This window comes from Kogia breviceps, chromosome 13, assembly GCF_026419965.1.
Source record: "Kogia breviceps isolate mKogBre1 chromosome 13, mKogBre1 haplotype 1, whole genome shotgun sequence".
Classification (NCBI taxonomy): Eukaryota; Metazoa; Chordata; class Mammalia; order Artiodactyla; family Physeteridae; genus Kogia; species Kogia breviceps.
In genome coordinates this window covers 71,076,795-71,094,874 of record NC_081322.1, presented here as the reverse complement: position 1 = coordinate 71,094,874, position 18,080 = coordinate 71,076,795, and the positions used below count along the sequence as shown (strand labels likewise).

At 41.2% G+C, this 18,080-nt stretch overlaps 1 protein-coding gene across 19 annotated transcripts in view; it reads right to left on the bottom strand.

Moving 5' to 3' along the window:
- Positions 1-18,080, bottom strand: part of PHACTR2 (phosphatase and actin regulator 2) — a 254,793-nt gene that overhangs the window by 28,153 nt on the left and 208,560 nt on the right. For 11 of the 19 annotated variants that reach the window (XM_067010940.1, XM_067010937.1, XM_067010947.1 and 8 more), the window contains 4 exons: positions 12,281-12,818; positions 6,168-6,367; positions 4,410-4,566; positions 682-737 (listed from right to left, as the gene is read on the bottom strand). In XM_067010940.1, the coding sequence (XP_066867041.1) occupies positions 682-737; positions 4,410-4,566; positions 6,168-6,367; positions 12,281-12,818 (951 nt within the window). Of the gene's footprint in view, positions 1-681; positions 738-4,409; positions 4,567-6,167; positions 6,368-12,280; positions 12,819-16,555; positions 16,796-18,080 lie in introns of all 19 variants that reach the window. The other 8 variants (XM_067010933.1, XM_067010932.1, XM_067010939.1 and 5 more) reach the window with 1 other exon arrangement.

Sequence of the window (18,080 nt, the reverse complement as noted above, 5' to 3'; positions counted from 1 at the left end):
CAAACCACTTCTATTCATTTTATAGCTTCAACATTAGAACTCTAATAAACGTAACTAGGACCGGACCAAGGAGTAAAATGTAAAGTCCAAGAAAATAGAGGGCGAAAGAGAATGGGAAAATGAAGTAGAAAAATGAATGGAGAACTCCTTAAGTGCTGAGAAATTATAAATAACTCAAGAGGGAAACAGTTATCATAACAAGGGAAAATGAAATGGATTGAAAAATTCCTTTTCCCATAATTCTGTTTTAAATGGAGTCATTTGTGAAACCTGGCAACAAACTATTATTAAAAATAATATAGGAATGTTTTGATTTATTTCCTTGCGGATTTTCTGGTCTTTTCTTTGACATTTAGTTGCAAGCAGACTAGAGCATTTTCTTCTGTTTAATATTTGGGTGAAAGAATACATGGAACAAATTTCATCTTTCTTAAAAACAACTGTCACAACCACGATGCTGCTCTGGGGTACGTCAGGCTCAAAGCCATAAAATGGAACACAAACTTCAAGAAATTATTTTTTAAATGATATAAATAATTATATTAAAATGTGATCTAAATGGGCCATTTCAGTCATCTGTGAATAAATATATTAAGGTTCCCTGCTGACAAATGGATTGTCTCTAGAGGGAGCTTGTTCATGGTTACACGAGGAAGTCACTGTATAGTACAGGATACTCACGCTTCAGGATATTTCTTTGCTCTAATTCTTCAGTTGTGGGCCTCTGGCTAAGTCTCCTGTGATGAAAAAACAGATATACTGCCGGTTACAAACAAGGCCGCCTTAATGGGAGACGCAAAATAAAACAACAAGCAAAGCTGTATTTTCTCGTGTTTTGAGAAACAAAAATCCATTTTTAAGCCTACAAAATAAAAGCCTCCTTTCCATTAGTTTGGAGACTAGAGATTGTGGCTGAGACTGCTAAATACCCCCCACCACCCATACTCCTTTCTTCCTTTCAGAAACAGAACCCCCAGAGTTTTAGCTGAACACCCAGCTATAGATTTCTGCCTCCCTACAGGCAAGGTGCAGCCATGTGACTGAGTTCTTGCAATGGGATGTGAGCAGAAGCGGTGTTTGTAATGTCTGCTTTTCACCCTTAAAGTGACTAGGTGTGTAATTCCCTTCTCTCTTTCCTTCTTCCACAGGCTAGCACTTAAACATGGTCATGTGAGCCAGCTCAGATCATGCAGATAAGGATATCCATGGAGATGGAAGAGCAACAAGACGGAAGGAACCTGGGCGCCTATCTGACTGCCTGTGCTCCCCACCCATGCTGGCCAGCCCACCTACCCCTGCACTGCAGTGTGAAAAAGAAGCAAACACGTGGAAGTGGCTTGTTTGGACCTCTGCACTTTTTGGTCTCTGTTAGAGCAGCTTAGCCTGTACCCTAATTAACATACAGATAATTGGAATCTAAAAAAAGGCTCAAGGGTTCATACCAATTCATGAGATGATCAATTTATACTGCACAGTGTCTTCAGGAAAATATTACTTTTGGGATCTCAAATAAATTTACAATGTATATAAAGTTATCTTGAGGTATACAGGACATTTCCATCAACCTTCAAGAAAAGCCAGGCTCATTTGGGATTAGTACCTGATCATTTGTACACAAGAGCTCAATGTCTTATTAACCCATTATAATTTTGTTCTTGGTCTTGTTTACATTATTAATTTGTTGTTAATCACAGACAAAAACTTCCTCTGGATGTACTGATAGATTGAATTTGTGTAAATTAAACTAATATACATGAAAGGCAATCTTAATGCAAGATACTATCAATTCTAAATGTTTATGGCTGTGACAGAAATGGTATGAAGAATTAAAATCAATGATATTTTGAATAGCTCATTAAAAAGGTTAACATTTAATCTTCATCAGCGCTACCTTGAAATTCACTTAATAAGTGAGCCCACAAAAAAACCCAGTGAACATCTATGCCAGCCAGATTTTGTGCCATTCATATATCTTATACTATATATCTGTACAATATCATCCCCCAAAGACATCATCCTTCTTTTGTTTATGGAGTTTCCTTTCTCTGGAATGCCCTCCTCTCCTTCTTCACCTACTGAAATCTTTTAAGTTATTAAAGGCTCCTGGTTCTTTGTCCCTCTACAGCAGTTCTACATAAATTATACATCGATTAAAGCACTTATTATTATAAAGATAATAATCACAGCTCTCATTAGTTCATCCTTTAAAGACCCAGTCACTGTGCTGGGTGCTTAGCTTACATTATCTCGAATCCTTGAAACAATTCAGCAAGGTAGCAGCCAGTTCCCATTTTATAGGTAAGAAAACAAGAGATTGACTCCCTTGTCTGCGAGAAAACACTACTGAACGATGGAGCCAGGACTCACACCTGGTTCTCTTGACCTAGATGTTTGTGCTTTTTACCTGATCCCCCTCACTCAGTATAAATTTTGCCTCTTTCACTAGACATGGAGTTCTCTAAGGCAGGAACTGTAAGTGGTTTATCTTTGAATGATAGGGACTAGGTGTGCTGGGTTTGTAGAAAAACAATTCTATAAAATTTACATACTTATAAAACTAAAAACCCTACCCTGATCAGATTTTTATAGATATGGACTACATGTGTGTTTCTAGAGGCTCTCAAACTTCTGGGGGTTGGAGTGGAATTTTACAAAAACAGAAGTGCTGCTCTGGTTGGCTACTTAGACCTACAATGAAGGAGTCCCCTCCCGCCTCACCCCCAAAACACCCCCACTTCCCTAGCTCTCCCCAGGAAGCCTGAGTATCCTCTCCAAGAAATCCTAATGCAGAGTTAGAAAACCACCACTCTATGGTTATTTCATGGTGTCAACTTCTCACAATGTTCTTCACCAGTCCCCTGTTTTTGAGTGTTTGGGGTTTGTTTTAATTTGTCACTGCTCTAAATACCCTTCAAATAAACATCTTTGGAAAACACAGGGTTTTTTCCCTTTTAGATGATTTCCTTCTTGTATAACCTCCCAGACGGAATTACCATGTAAAGAAATACTGTTTTAGAATTCTTTTCTTGTATTGTTAAGTTGTTCTTCAGAAACCTTGAACAAGAGCCAAGTATATGTGTCCTATTTTCTCATAAAGTTGTCGACATTGGGTTTAATTTATAAAAGTGTTTTGCTAATTTAAGAGGTAGTACTTTAATAAAAAATATTTAATGTTCTTAAGTGCTCGCTAGGATCTAGGCACTAACATACCTTCCGTGTACCATCTCATTTAATCTGCACAAGCCCCGGCTTGGCCCCATCTACAAAACAGACAGTGACTTCTGGACGCCTCACATGCCTATCCTGCAGGTACACCACAGTCACAGAAATCTTCCACTTCCAAATCTTGTTCTGGTGTTCCAGGCTGTTCCCTTCTCCCAATTTATGCAACCTTTTTTTTTTTTTTTTTTTTTTTTTTCCTGGTACGCGGGCCTCTCACAGTCATGGCCTCTCCCATTGCAGAGCACAGGCTCCAGATGCGCAGGCTCAGCAGCCATGGCTCACGGGCCCAGCCGCTCTGCAGCATGTGGGATCTTCCCGGACCGGGGCACGAACCCACGTCCCCTGCATCGGCAGGCAGACTCTCAACCACTGAGCCACCAGGGAAGCCCTATGCAACCTATTTTTTATGCAGAGTGAGGGAAGTTAGCAAAACAACTAATACTTAAATAGGCTTAAACTGATTATAAAAAGGAGAGCTTTCAGCACTTGCTTCTGTTAAAACTGCCAGTTACATGGACTTCCAATGCCACGAGTGGTGAAGTAGAAATCCTACAATGGCAGAGGCAGGAAGTGCAGTCAGATGACCATTTCTTTGAAGTGAAAAGGGGGAAGTTTTGATATGGGGGCTATGGTTACCTGACTAGGATGGAACTGGCCGTTGAAGCTACTTAATATTTCTGTAGTCTCGCAGCCCCCAGGGCAGAAGCTGTTGGCAGTCATAAGAATGCTATAGGGAGTCCATGAATCAAACCAGGAGTTGGGCAAACTATGGCCCGCAGGCCAACTCTGGCCTGCTGCCTGTTTTGGTGAAGAATGTTTTCTTGGAATGTAGCCATGCTCATCTGTTTATGTATTGTTTATGGCTGCTTTCATGCTACAATAGCACAGCCAAGTAGCTGCAATAGGGACTGTCTGGCCAACAAAGCCTAAGAGATTTACTAACTGGTCCTTTATAGAAAAAGTTTGTCCCCACTTGGATCGGGCTTTGGCTACCTCAAAGCTACTGGCTAAATGGACCAAAAAGGAGCTTCTTTGAGCGATTCACCATCCAAGACCAACTTCAGAAGACCAGATAGGCCAGGCGTGCCCTTTCATGAGGGAGTCACAGCGATCTCAGTGAGGGAGGGAACTGTAGGAAGGAGAAAAGTAAGAATTAGTCAATGCTGTCCCCAGATTTCAGCAATTACCTGACGAGCTCGGTTCCAATTTGCTGTCGGATTTCCTGCCTCTCTTCTTCAGAGGTACGCTGCAAGATGTTTTTGTCCTCTAATTCCTTCTTAGACGGTCTGTTGCCAAGTTTGATAGCAAGAGTATCCCTTCGTCGTATTTTACTTGCCAAAGCACCTGAGGATTAGAAAAGGCAGAAATGCAGAGAAAGGATTTTAGCCAGTGGCACTCAGGTTACACGTGGGCAGGGACTTTATAGAGTCCAGACCAAATTCTTTATTCGCATGCAACGGTAGAATTTTAATTAACCTGAAGAAAAAAGAGTTTCAAGTTGGATGTAGTTTGTTTTGAAAAACTGAAGAACTGTTTTTTTGTTTTGGTTTGGTTTTTTTGTTTGTTTTTTTTAACATCTTTACTGGAGTATAATTGCTTTACAATGGTGTGAAGAACTGTTTTTTAAAAATATTCTGAAAAATGCTGGGAAACCCTGAAAAACACAGCAAGTATCACCTCATCTTTTGGACAGTGAGACTGGAAGTTTATTCTGCTGAGACGGCATACCATGGAAACTACTAATTGCATAATATGTCTTTTCTTTCTTTTCTTTTTTGAGTCTTAAACACTTAGCCCCTTTGCTTATTCTGTAGAGTAAATCCTCGTCTTCCCTTTTCCTCCCCCCACTCAGAAAACCACACTGACAAAAGTCTACCTGTGATACCAATGTTTTAATCCTAAATTACCCAGGAATCCCTGATATCTCACAGAGGATAGTAAATACCAATGAATGATAATGATTTTGTTATTTTTGATTTGTTGTTTATTCATTGTTCAGTACAAACTAGAAGGAATTTGACAATGCTGTTTAATCATGAATATATTAATAACTTTTCATAATCTGTAAATTCAATTCCATACTGAATCGCTCCCAAGTCATCCTTCTCAGAAGATTATTTTAAAAAATAGCATTTTTCCACTTCCCTAAGTTATATATAAATGGTTGGCTTTATCCACTTTACTATCATTCCTTCTTAGAAGGCATACCACCTTTCTTATCATGGATGAGTGACTGGTTTGTGTGTGTGTGTGTGTGTGTGTGTGTGTGTGTGTGTGTGTGTGTGTGTGGTATGTGGGCCTCTCACTGCTGTGGCCTCTGCCATTGCAGAGCACAGGCTCCGGACGCGCACGCTCAGCGGCCATGGCTCACAGGCCCAGCCGCTCCGCAGCACGTGGGATCTTCCCGGACTGGGGCATGAACCCATGTCCCCTGCATCAGCAGGCGGACTCTCAACCACTGCGCCATCAGGGAAGCCCATGTGACTGTTTTTAATTCTTAAAAGGTATTAGTCATTCTTGACTCATTCCTCCTTTTAAACCACAGTATAAAAGTGAGTGAAATTGTCAAACATCCCCCATGAGTAATCCAGCAAATCCTGCACTGATGCTCTTTATTCAAGAAAGGTCCCAGTGTGGAAGCGCCATCTTTGATCAATCTGAGAAAGGCTTCTGTTGTTGGACTTTTTGGACAAATTCAAATATGCATCCTGGCCTCACAGACTGACTCCCCCACCACCCTGCCCTGTGGAATCATCTTCCAGAAAGGCCTCTTATCTAAAGCTAAACCTCAGAAGATAATCCATTTCTAATCTGAGAAAGGCACATGAGGGGAAAGAAAACATCAGGTGTCTGGCTCCTAATGAGGCTTTTGCTCTTTGCAGACTTCAGCTACTTCTGTCCACCACAGACTTCCCTCGCTACCTCTTGAAAAAAAAAAGCCTTACTTTCTCCATTGCCATCCTTGTCCTCTTCCTCGTCATCGTCATCGGTGTACAAGATGGGCCCGTCGGAGTCAGAGTCATTGGCCTGGTATTCCGTTTGGACTTCGTCCTCTGAGGCCGTGAAGGATTCTGAAGATTCTCCCATCAGCCCAGGAGTCAGGAGTTGGGGCGCTGCCTTCCCCAGATCGTCTTTGGTTGTGAAACTGCGAAAGGCACAGAAACATGGGGGTGGTGTGAAGCTCAGAGCAATCCTCAGGGATGATGCCAGCACATGAGAGAGAACGCTAGTTTCATAAACATCCTTCAGGCTGGCGAAAGGAGAAAGCGGACACAGGCCGGCTAAAGTCACTGAAATGGGGCAACAATACTGCATTCCTTAATTCCCAAGGCTTTAGAGTCTTCCTCTGTAAAATGAAAAGGATTGACCAGGTGGTGACTGATTTATTTAGTACATGAATATTGTAAAACTATGTTTTGAAAATTTATTTTTCCCTAGCAGTAGGAGGTTCCATGGAAAGAACAACGGGCTAGCAGTTCTTGGATATTTGATTTTGCCTCCACTTTTTCTTGGACCTGTAACTCCTACTTAGCTTTCCTGTGTAGCTTAAAGCCTCAGCTCCCTGAGGACTCTTTCATTGGCCATCAGACTAGTTCCTTGCCCTCTCTCCCTGCTCCCATGGTGTACACAGCACTGGAGCACTTAGTACACTGTGTCTCAGTCGGCTTCCCCAGCCCCGCAAAGTTCCACGACAAGCAGAACTCATATCATGTTGTAGCCCAGCCCAGTACCTAGAACGGTACTGACACAGAAAAGTTCATCTTCTTTAATTGGTATGTGAATTAATCCTACTTTCATCATAGCCAGTGTATTAACAGTAAAAAATTATATATCTTCTCCATCTGTAAAACTGCCTGTCGTAAGATTATACTAATAACATGAGATGGAAAATGTGAAAGCGAAGTGGACTCTTTAGAAGAAAGGTGATATGTCAGGATGCAATGAGTTTCTATTATTTAGCTCGGTAAGAGTCTCTGACTTAAAGTTACTATAAATATACAAAGCTTGCCAATTTTCACAGACCAGAATTTTAAAAACTACTTTACATCAAAAACATATCGTATCAAAAACAATGTAATCTTCATTTTAAGATACAGAAGCTCCCCACATTGCTTTCTGATATAAATAGAAGAATCCAAATTTGGATGTCACACTTCCGAAAGACCGTTTAATGCAAAACATGGGCTTGCTGTTCTCACTGAAAAAAAATCAAACAACAGTTCTTTGAATAATAAAAACAGGTAAACTTGGTCAGAATCGGAGGGACTGAAATTCAACTTTGTGGCTGATAAGCCTAAGTGTTCTCAAAATTCTCTATTTTTCACTTATTAGAAAAATCCAACAGCCAAAAATTCTTGTTTTCAAAGAAGGAAATACAGAATTTCTGTTTTAATTGTATAAAATACATAAAGCCTAGAATTGACCATTTTCACCATTTTTAAGTGTGCAGTTCAGTGGCATTAATCACATTCACACTGTTGTGCCACCATCACCACCATCCATCGTCAGAATTTTTCATCTTTCCAAACTGAAACTCTGTATCCATTCCTCTTCTTTCATCTCCTGGCAACCACCATTTTACCTTCTGCCTCTATGAATTTTACTATTTTAGGTGCTTCATGTAAGTGAAATTTTACATTTGTCCTCTTGTGTCTGACTTACTACACTTTGGATGTCTTCAAGGTTCATCCATGTTGTAGCATGTGTCAGAATTTCCTTCCTTTTTAAGGCTGAATAGTATTCCGCTGAATGTATAGGTCACATTTTGTTTATTAACTCATTATTCTATGGATTGTTGGGTTGTTTCTACCTTTTGGCTATTGTGAATAATGCAGCTACAGACACTGGCGTTAAAAATATAAGTTTGAGTACCTGCTTTCATTTTTTTTGGCTATATACACAGAAGTAGAATTGCTGGATCATATGGTAATTTTGTTTAAATTTTTGAGGAACCACCACCACATTGCTTCCATAAGATTTATTTTTTTCACAGTCTGGATTTCTAGCATACTGCCACTGGAGGCCACTGTGGGTGACCGAAGCACATTTAAAAGATATGCCAATTAATAACACATTCTGAAGAGCAGAACAAAGATAACTTCAGGGTTGAGTCCTAGTATTTGTTTCTTATCACTGTTCATTAATTTATCATGATATCAATTATTAATTTAATCTCATCATTTGCATTTTATAATGTTTTGCAGTTTTCAAAGACTTCTGCATATATTTACAACTTAACAAATTGTTCTATAGTATAAGGAGGGCAGGTAATTTATAGTTCATGGAACCCAAGAAGGCCATGAATGAGTTGCCCCAACGAGGTAGCAAGGCCAGTCTATAACCCAGACTTAAAACTCTCGGTCTATCTATCAAATGTGATGTTATATTTTAGTTTTATACTTAATATTATGTTATATTGATATTATATTATAGATTATATTTAACTTAATATTAAATATTTTACTCCAAATTTTTATCAACCAACTCAAGACGCGGCTCTCATTTTCCCCCTACGTCTCTTGGCACATAGAACAATACAATGAACTTCTATTAATGTTTGTGGAAATGAACTAGAAGAGTCAAGTCCCATTTGGATATGGGCTCCAGATGGGGTTATTAGTTTCTGCCTAAAATTATATCAGAATTATATGTTACTGATGCTACCAACAAATAGAAATCTACCAAATAGTAACTACCCTGCACTGTGTGAATAGAAGTAGATATTTTTACACATGGCCACTTGTCTTCTTTAAAGTTTTCACATTTGTATTCCAAACAGAAGCCTCTTCATAAAATGACAGGATTTTCACACATTCGTTGACTGAACATAACTGAGGGAAAGTTCTAAGTGAAGCAAGCGACTAAGAGCCAGAAATTCTAATTCACAAATCCACTTAAGAAGGGAAGAAAGTATTTGGAAAGGGAAATTTGAGAGACTACTTATTCCAAGCTCCTTAACTCAAGAGCAAACACAAACCGCCCCTGTGAGATGAACTGTAATTTAAATTTTTAATTTTGAAGAATGTACAGAGAAGAAAATCTCTATGCCCCCTTCTAGGAAAGCATTATAATTACCCTGACTGACAGGAAAATCTATTATAAATACCTCGGTGTCCAATGATGTTCTCAGCTCACCCCCTCTGACCACTGTCCCAGTGGAAATGGAGAACAGATGCTCACCTCGTTCGTCTGACAATCCTGCAAGTACTTGGGCTGAAGACAGATATCAAGCCCCCAGCATGCAGCATGGAGTTCAGCACAACATAGCGCCCTTCCTAAAATGGTTGTGCAAGTGGGCTGGACCGAATCGGGTCACCTTTGGTAATGGGCTTTCTCAGTGCTTAAGACTATCTGAGGAATTAGTTTATATGTTACACCTTGTTCTTTAGTATATTGAATAGTGAATCCATACACCTGATCTCCTTCCCTAAATTCGGACTTTATCTTAAACATTTATACTTCCCTGGGCATGTTAGGCATTATTTTGGTAAAAACCAATCTTAACTGTAATGTTTTGCCCACTTTTGTATCTTTGGTGCTTAGTACGCTGCCTGGCACATAGAAGACAAGCAAAAACTACATGGTGGAATGCTGAATGACTGTTCACTTCTAAAGGCTGGAATTGATGCCAATGCTGGCAAACACTCATAATTAAGTGAAGACATCTGCTCTGTGCTGGAAGTATTCAGGACACCATAAGCATTCATTTCAATATCTTCTTTTCCCGAATCATCTATTAAAATGTCAAATAAAATCATTTGTACTTTAACATTTATTTACCTTTCCTTGGCTTTCCTTTGAACGATGGTGCTCAAAATGAGAGAAACAAACACAAAAGAAATTGCAAAAGAAGTGGAAGCAGGTGCTTTGGAAACTTATGAAATTCCTTAGAGCGCTGAGTATGATGTGCAGCTCTGGGCTTGCATCCTGACTCTGCCACTTACTACCTGGGTGATCTTGGGCAAACTATGTTATCTCTCTCAGCATCAGTTTTCTCATCTATTCAACAGAGATATTTCAGGGGAGACTTATGTGAATTAAATAACTGACACTTCCTGACATTAAATAAGTATTTAATAAATGGAGGTTAATATCACTAGCAATTGAATAATTAAAAGTGATATTTTAGTTTCTTGATCCAAATCAATTTAATTAATGTACTAATTTTTTAAAGTATAACAGGACAAGGATTTTTTTGAAAGAGGAAATATTAAATTAAATAATGTAAACAGCGAATTTGGGTTTTATTCTTAGAAACAGAAGAGGCTGGATTTAAGAGCTCCAAGCCTTCCCTAGACAGAACTGGTAGTGACATCTACTACACTCTGACAGTCCTCTTCTCACACCTATGGGACAGCAGAGCTAACATGTCTTATTTACCTTTAAGTAGAAAATTTATAAGACTTTGTGAGTGATTAGATCTGGAGGACAAGGAAGAATGAGGACGCTAGGATGAATTCCAGGTTTCTGGCTTGGGCAACTGGATGATGACATGCCTATAGCATACCAGATTCTGTACTGGTTGGTGGGGATATAGAGGTAAATAAGACATGGTGGTTAGTTCTGTCCCATAGGTAGGAAAAAAGTGCTGTTAGAGTACATGCAATAACCAATTCTGTCTGGATGAATATTGAAAGACTTCACAGAGGAGATAACACTTGAGCTGGGCAGGGAATTGAGGAAGCGAGAAAGGTAGCTGCTCTAAGGTTGGAGGAAAAGGAGTTGGAAAAGAGTTCTTTCTTTTTGGAGGAGGCTAAATAACTTGTTGAAATGGAGGTGGGCGGGAATGGGTGAGCAATCTGGACATAAGTGGTAAAGATGTAAAGTAACCACTATAAGGGAAGAGGAGGGAACTGTCTAGGAAAAGGAAAAAGGACTGCTAAGCAGTGATGAAGCAGACTCTAAATGTCCTTGAAAGCACAGATATGAAGTGTATCAGTCAGTAAGGCCAATGTAATCGTCTCCAGCAGCCCATGGCATTCCTGGGGCAGGGCTATGAAAAATCAAGACACACGCACCCCAGTGTTCCCTGCAGCACTATTTACAAGAGCCAAGGCATGGAATCAGCCTAAATGTCCATTGACAGGTGAAAGGATAAAGAAGATGTGGTACATATATACAATGGAATACGACTCAGCCATCCAAAAGAATGAAATAATGTTATTTGCAGCAACATGGATGGATCTAGAGACTATCATACTAAGTGAAGTAAGTCAGAGAAAGACAAATATCATATGATATCATTTATATGTGAAATCTAAAAAAAATGATACAAATGAACTTATCTCCAAAACAGAAATTGACTCACAGACATAGAAAACAAACTTATGGTTACCAAAGGGGAAAGAGGGGGGAGGGAGGAATAAATTAGGAGTTTGGGATTAAAAGATACACCCTACCATATATAAAATAAACAACAAGGACCTACTATATACACAGGGAACTATATTCAGTATCTCATAATAACGTATAATGGAAATGCATCTGAAAAAGAATACGTATACACACACACATATACATGAATCACTTCCCTGTACACCTGAAACTAACACAACATTAGAAATCAGCTACACTTCAATTAAAAGAAACCAAATCAATGGTTGGATTACAGGTGTGCTTACCTAACTAGATTACATTATAAAAGAAACCACAGTAGGCTCCTTCATTGCCAGCGTAGTGATTTAGTGAGTTTTTTTTTTTTTTTTTTTTAAATCAGAACCCCCCTGTGAACAGGCCACCCCGTCTCCCACCGCGGTAATCTCTGCTCCCCGGATGAGCCTTTTTTTTTTTTTGCGGTACGCGGGCCTCTCACTGTTGTGGCCTCTCCCGTTGCGGGGCACAGGCTCCGGACGCGGACGCGCAGGCTCAGCGGCCACGGCTCACGGGCCCAGCCGCTCCGCGGCACGTGGGATCCTCCCGGACCGGGGCACGAACTCGCGTCCCCTGCATCGGCAGGCGGACTCTCAACCACTGCGCCACCAGGGAAGCCCTAGTGAGATCTTTAGTACCCAGCTTCATAGGGGCACAGACAGAATATGGGGTTTTTGTGCCGACTCACCATGTTGCACTTTCTCTGCTAACACTTAAGCCAGCGCCCGCGTGGACAGTGGTGCTGTTTGTCGCCTCTTCAGTCCAGAGAAGCTGACTTGGGTCTAAGGCAGGGACGGGCAGGTCGGCTCCGTTGCTGACCGGGACGGCAGGAGTGTCTGAGGCAACAATGCTCTGCTCCTCCGGGGCGGGAGGAGGGGTGGGGGGAGAAGGTGCCGGAGCCACAGCGGGCAGAGGGTCTGCGGACGTGGGTCTGCCTGTGGTCTGCTCCTCGGTGCCAGGGGCAGTCTGCTCGGGTTTGAGACTCGCCACCCCGGTCTCCGAAGGCTCTCCTGTAAGGTCAGATGTGCCAGAAGTGGCTGCATCTGAGGACGGCTGAGACGTTGGCTGCTTGCCAGTTTTCTTCTTGCCCTTTGTGATTTCTACAATCCCTGTTTTGCTACTAGAGACTGTCTCCTTCGAAGCTTTAGGACGAGATGACGTGGAGGAAGTAGATGGTGAAGCTGTTGCTTTGGAGCCAGTTGTTCTTCTTGAATGAGAGGAACCAGCTAAAGGAGAGAGATTTTGTATTAAGAGTCAAAGAAGAGAACACTTTTTAAACAAACTAACCGAGTTGCCATCGTCAATGACAATGTTCCCTTTAAACTGTACAAATCTGTCTGATAATAAATGCATAAAGGGAAATAGGTCTGGTTTTAATAAATATTTAAATTTTAATAAATATTTAAATAATAATGGTCTTGTTTTCTGCCCCCTCTTCGCCTCCAACCGAGGAGTAAGTGATACTTGAGGCCAAACCCTGAGGGACGAGAGTCCTCTGTCTACTACCTCCTCGTCTTTAGCTGAGCCAGCCAAAGGGAAATCCTTACCTCCTTGCCCCATGGGTCACCTGAAAAAGTCCCTTTGTGCTCCACAGAAGGGACCACATAGCGTGGAGAAGGCAGACAGCAGCAGCTGCCTGGGTATAGTACAAGGTTACTCATCACAAACTGTACATGTTCTATGATGCCTTTCTAGGAGTGGAGTGGTCCACATTCAGAAGATGCTGGAGTATATAACACCAGCTCCTTTCTGGCCAAAAGCAAATTTACTCACCTTAACTGCTAAAAGAGCAAACTCCAAACCAGCTCTCCCCAATGGCTGTAGAGAAGCTTGCCACCCTGCCCCATCTCCCCAGCTGCAGTGATAACGGGGTGGAGAGAAAACCCATGGCCACATATGAAGGACAAGTCTCCTTCAAAACATCAAGAGGCAGAAAAATGTCTTTTTTTTTTTTTTTTTATAAAAAGTGTGTAAATGGGTAGTGTTTGAATAATCTGAAGGGAAAGAGTATCATTTTCAGAGCTTCTAAAACTGCTTATGTTCCTAGAGGGCCTTCATCAGAGGATGGCCATGGCTATCCTATCTTCTGGATAGGACCGCCTTCAACCAAACCATTTTCAGGAAAGAAAAAAAAAAAAAAGTTAACTCTCCTTTTCTTTTTATCATCACAGGAAATACATTTAAACTCCTATGACCTTTATGATCTATACATTTCTCCTAATTGCTTTTTCTGTTACAATGTTGTATATCTTTTTCCTGAAGGGTCAAACTATCTTCCACAGAAGAACTAGAAAAATCTTGCTAGTATTGTGGAGCCAATCCACACTGCATACAGATGTTATTTATTGTAACTTACCTCTGCTTATAACTTTATTGAAGTCAGTTAGGAGGGTCAGGAGAGGAAGAACAGATAAAGGAATATAGACAATGAGGTGTATGACTTCACTAACTCTGATCCACTGGAAAAAAGGCAGTCTCACTTGGTGAGAAAGATGCAGGCTTAAAACAAGTCTCTATGGCTTGGGGGCTTTATTATTTTAGATATCCGTAATTATGAGAATTCCCCTCCCCCATATCAGGGCCTGCCAATGTTTCTTTGAAATAAGCAATCTTCATTTGCTTATAGGACAAACGTATTAAGCATACTACTACGATCTAAGTCCATTCCAAATTTACCTTTCACAACCAAGATGCTAAGGACTTGCTGTCTAAACATGTTCAGTTATTTCTTGGGGAAGTTGAACAGAATCTTTTCCACACATCAATTCTAATAATTTTTTCTTGTAGAAAAGTCTTTTTGTTTTTCTAACAGCAAAGTTAACTTCAGCCTTGCTTAAGGGAAAAAATTTTTGATGCCTAGAGTGCAAACTCAAGCCATGTTAACTATATTTCTCTTTTAAGTGTCGTCTAAAATGAGGATTTTGCTGAAATGTTGCTTAAGTTACAGCCATGACTAAAACAGAAATGCCACCTCTCCTCAGTTAAATACTTTTGTTGTTAACACAGGGTGTAACGAGAAAGAAAAAAAATATGAGATGTTTCTTCACTAGCAAAGCAGGCGAATGCGCCAACCTGACTATCTGGTGCTCTGGAGGTCTACACTAACTTAGTTACAAAGGAAGAATCTGAACCAATAATTTTTTTTAAGAGATTAAATGTCTGACTGAAAATCAGGAGTGACATTTGAAGTAACTTTTCCAGAAGGTCAACTTTATTCAAATAAAACAAAGTTACCACGTAGAAAGTTCTAAATGGTTACAAATGGAATGTGAGTAGGATTCTGAAGGAGTATTATCAATATTTGATAAAAAAAGATCCTTGCACTCTCGGCTTGTTGGTAGACTTCAAGGCAACTCCTGTTTCTGTGATAACCTGAGAACAGCAACCTTTTTCACATTAAGCGCCAGCTGGGCCTCTTTTAATACAATGGATAACATGACTGTACTCTCCTCTTAGGAATATCATAAGTCTATAAAAAAATCTTCAAGTAAAATATCTGGAAATAACTCCAAATCTCTCATGAAAGCTGTCACCTGCCCTGGTGTTAATCACCAGCTTTCTTCCGAGAGAAGTAAGAGAGGGGACAAGACAAGGCAACCGTGAGCTGCTGCCACGTGGGGCGTGGCGAAGTGGGTCTTCACTCCCAAAGACAGGGTGAGAGTTTGGGGCTTTACTTCAGGAAGTAAATCAGCACCTGCCTGACTTCAAGCACTGCTCCTGAGGTGTGCTAGGCAGTCTGGGAGACACACACAGACACCAACGAGCACAGACACTGATGTGTGATGGAAGCTGGTCCCTGAGAAAATGGCCTGTAGGCACTGTTGGCAAAGCATTCTGAGATTTTCATTTTAGAGCTTATTAGAAGAGACCCAGACACACAAGGTCAAAGGTGGTAGACAGGAACGCCAGGACAGAGACATCTATTTGCATTCTGAGTTCTGTCATACTGTCACCTAAGCCACTCTCTGAATCTGAGCATTATGGGTATAAATTACAAGGGGGAAAGGTTAATACCAAGGCATATCCTGGTAGCTGGTTTTGAGAAAGTTGCTGCTGATTTTAAGGAAAATAAGGTTTGCTATAACACAGGAGAATTTTTATGCATGTGTTAATGGGAAAAAGATGCTCAGCATGTGTATTTGGAATAATATCCTTTTCAAGGTTGGATGACAGGAGAGGCTTCTTTATTCCACTTCACTAGAATGGGGGCTCCACTTTGCATTAAGCATATCTGATGTGAAAGGAAAGCTGGACACACATGGCATGAAGTGATGTAATCACCCAAACATCCCCTGGTGATTTGCAGTCACAGCTTGTAATCGCTCCACTAGACGCTTTCCCTTGTAACACACTGAAGTCTATGAGGTTGGGAAGGGGGCACTGAGAATGTAACTTCCAACTCTGCTGAGCAGTTGTGACTCCAGTAGAGAGTGGTGGCATGGAGCACTGAGTGATATGAATCCTTTGTCACTTGTCAGTAGAGAGATGACTATAAGATGTAAGACATTAAGGTCCAGCAAATATGTCAAAGATGTACGCATCATGTTTTGTTATGTGCAAACTTAAGGTATTTTGAAAGAAAACCCCAGCCAAAGAGCCACCCATAAACTCAAAAAGGCAGGCCAGTTGATGTCTAAATAACGTCAGATCACATCATCACTATTCATCAGGCAGACTACTCCCTGCTTCCTTCTACTGGGTTTTGTGCAGATAGTGGATACTCAGGATGAAAGACGTCTATTCACCCTAAACCTAATGAGGTGAATGGATCAAGTGGTTGACTTTTCTTTGGTAGAGACAGCAACAAAGGAATCTCCTGGGCATTCTCTGTGTCAAAGCTGAATCCACTGGTGTTACATCCTAAGACGGCAGACACCAAAAAGGCCATCATTCCTAGAAGAAGAAATTAGCCCCACCCCAGAGCCAAGCACCCTAGACTCAACCCCACAGAGGGCATACTCACCAGCCTCTCGGGTTGCACTTCGGCTTGTTGGCTTGGGTGGAGGGACGGGGGCCTGCTTACCAGCAGCCTTGGTAATTTTTTTAATAGGAGGCACTTCGTCACCCTTGGGGCTGGCCCCAGCGGCGGCCCCTTTTGGAGGAACAGGTGTTTTTTGGGGCTTAGGTTTGGGTGTAGGCTTAGGAAGAGCTGGAGGAGGTAGAGCAGGAGCTGCCGGGGTTTCAGAGTGGTTTTCAGTGTTCTCTACAAATGAGAAAGTGAACAGAAGCAGACCGATACAGACACACACCATACACACCATACAAATAGAAGGAGCAAGACACAGTGCAACAGTGATACAAACATGCAGCTGCTTGGCCCCTGGGAACCAGAGAGAGTGAAGGTTGGGTTAAAGAAGATCAAAGGCTGAAAGCCAAACTAGGGCGTGCTCTCCAGGTCCAAAAATCCCTCCTGTGATCAAATAAGACTGCACAAGTAACTGGGATGAAGTGAAGTTAAGTTCAGGGTGAGCGTAAATGTCCACCACCAGGGGCTGACACCAACCTTGAATCAGTGGTTGCTGGACTATGATGTGGGCATGAGTGCTAAGTTTTTAACAAAACTGAAGGACTCCAAGAGTGGCAGATCAGCGCATTACACACACCACCACAGGGTGAGGCTGACAGCACAGCAATGGTTGGACGTACAGTTACCCTCCACTGAGGGACTTTCTCAGAACTCAAGCACCATCAACCTGAAAGGGATCTGTGCTCTGCCTCTGTCTCATTGTGGTCAAAAATCAATTATTTTCTAAGCTAAGGGAGATTCTCTAGAATCTGGTACAGGAAGCACCATGCACTGAAGAATAAACTATTTGTTATTATTAAACTTTTCTCAAGTTCTCCCAGTGCACTAGGGCAGCTTCCTGTTTTACAATAACTTGCTCTGACCTTTTCAAACTGTGTCACAACTGTAGGTGCAGAAACCAAAAAAAAAAAATCAAATTTGTTTTGTAGTGTAAACACAAGTAATGAGTTTAAAAAGATAAACGTTAAAATTCATTAAAAAAATCATACCTAAGAACAGAAGCCTCACGCAAGATTTTGCATAACTAGAGTAGTATTAGTTTCTCTCTTTTTTTTTTTTTTTTTGCACAGGCTCCGGACGCGCAGGCTCAGCGGCCTTGGCTCACGGGCCCAGCCGCTCCGCGGCACGCGGGATCCTCCCGGACCGGGGCACGAACCCGTGTCCCCTGCATCGGCAGGCGGATTCTCAACCACTGCACCACCAGGGAAGCCCTAGTTACTCATTTTAAAAAGCGGGGATGCTGAACGTTCATCCACATATTCACATCCTTATCTTTTCTAATTGTGACCAGTTAAAATTAAAATATACTTTGGGTCCAAAGAGCTAAGCAGCATTTCAAAATGGAGCACAACAAAAAGTGTAAGACAGCGTTAAGACAAGACTGAGCCTTTACTGAATATGATCTTCTATTATCAAATGACCAAGGATTTTAATATTGGAATGCATCACATTTTATTATTTC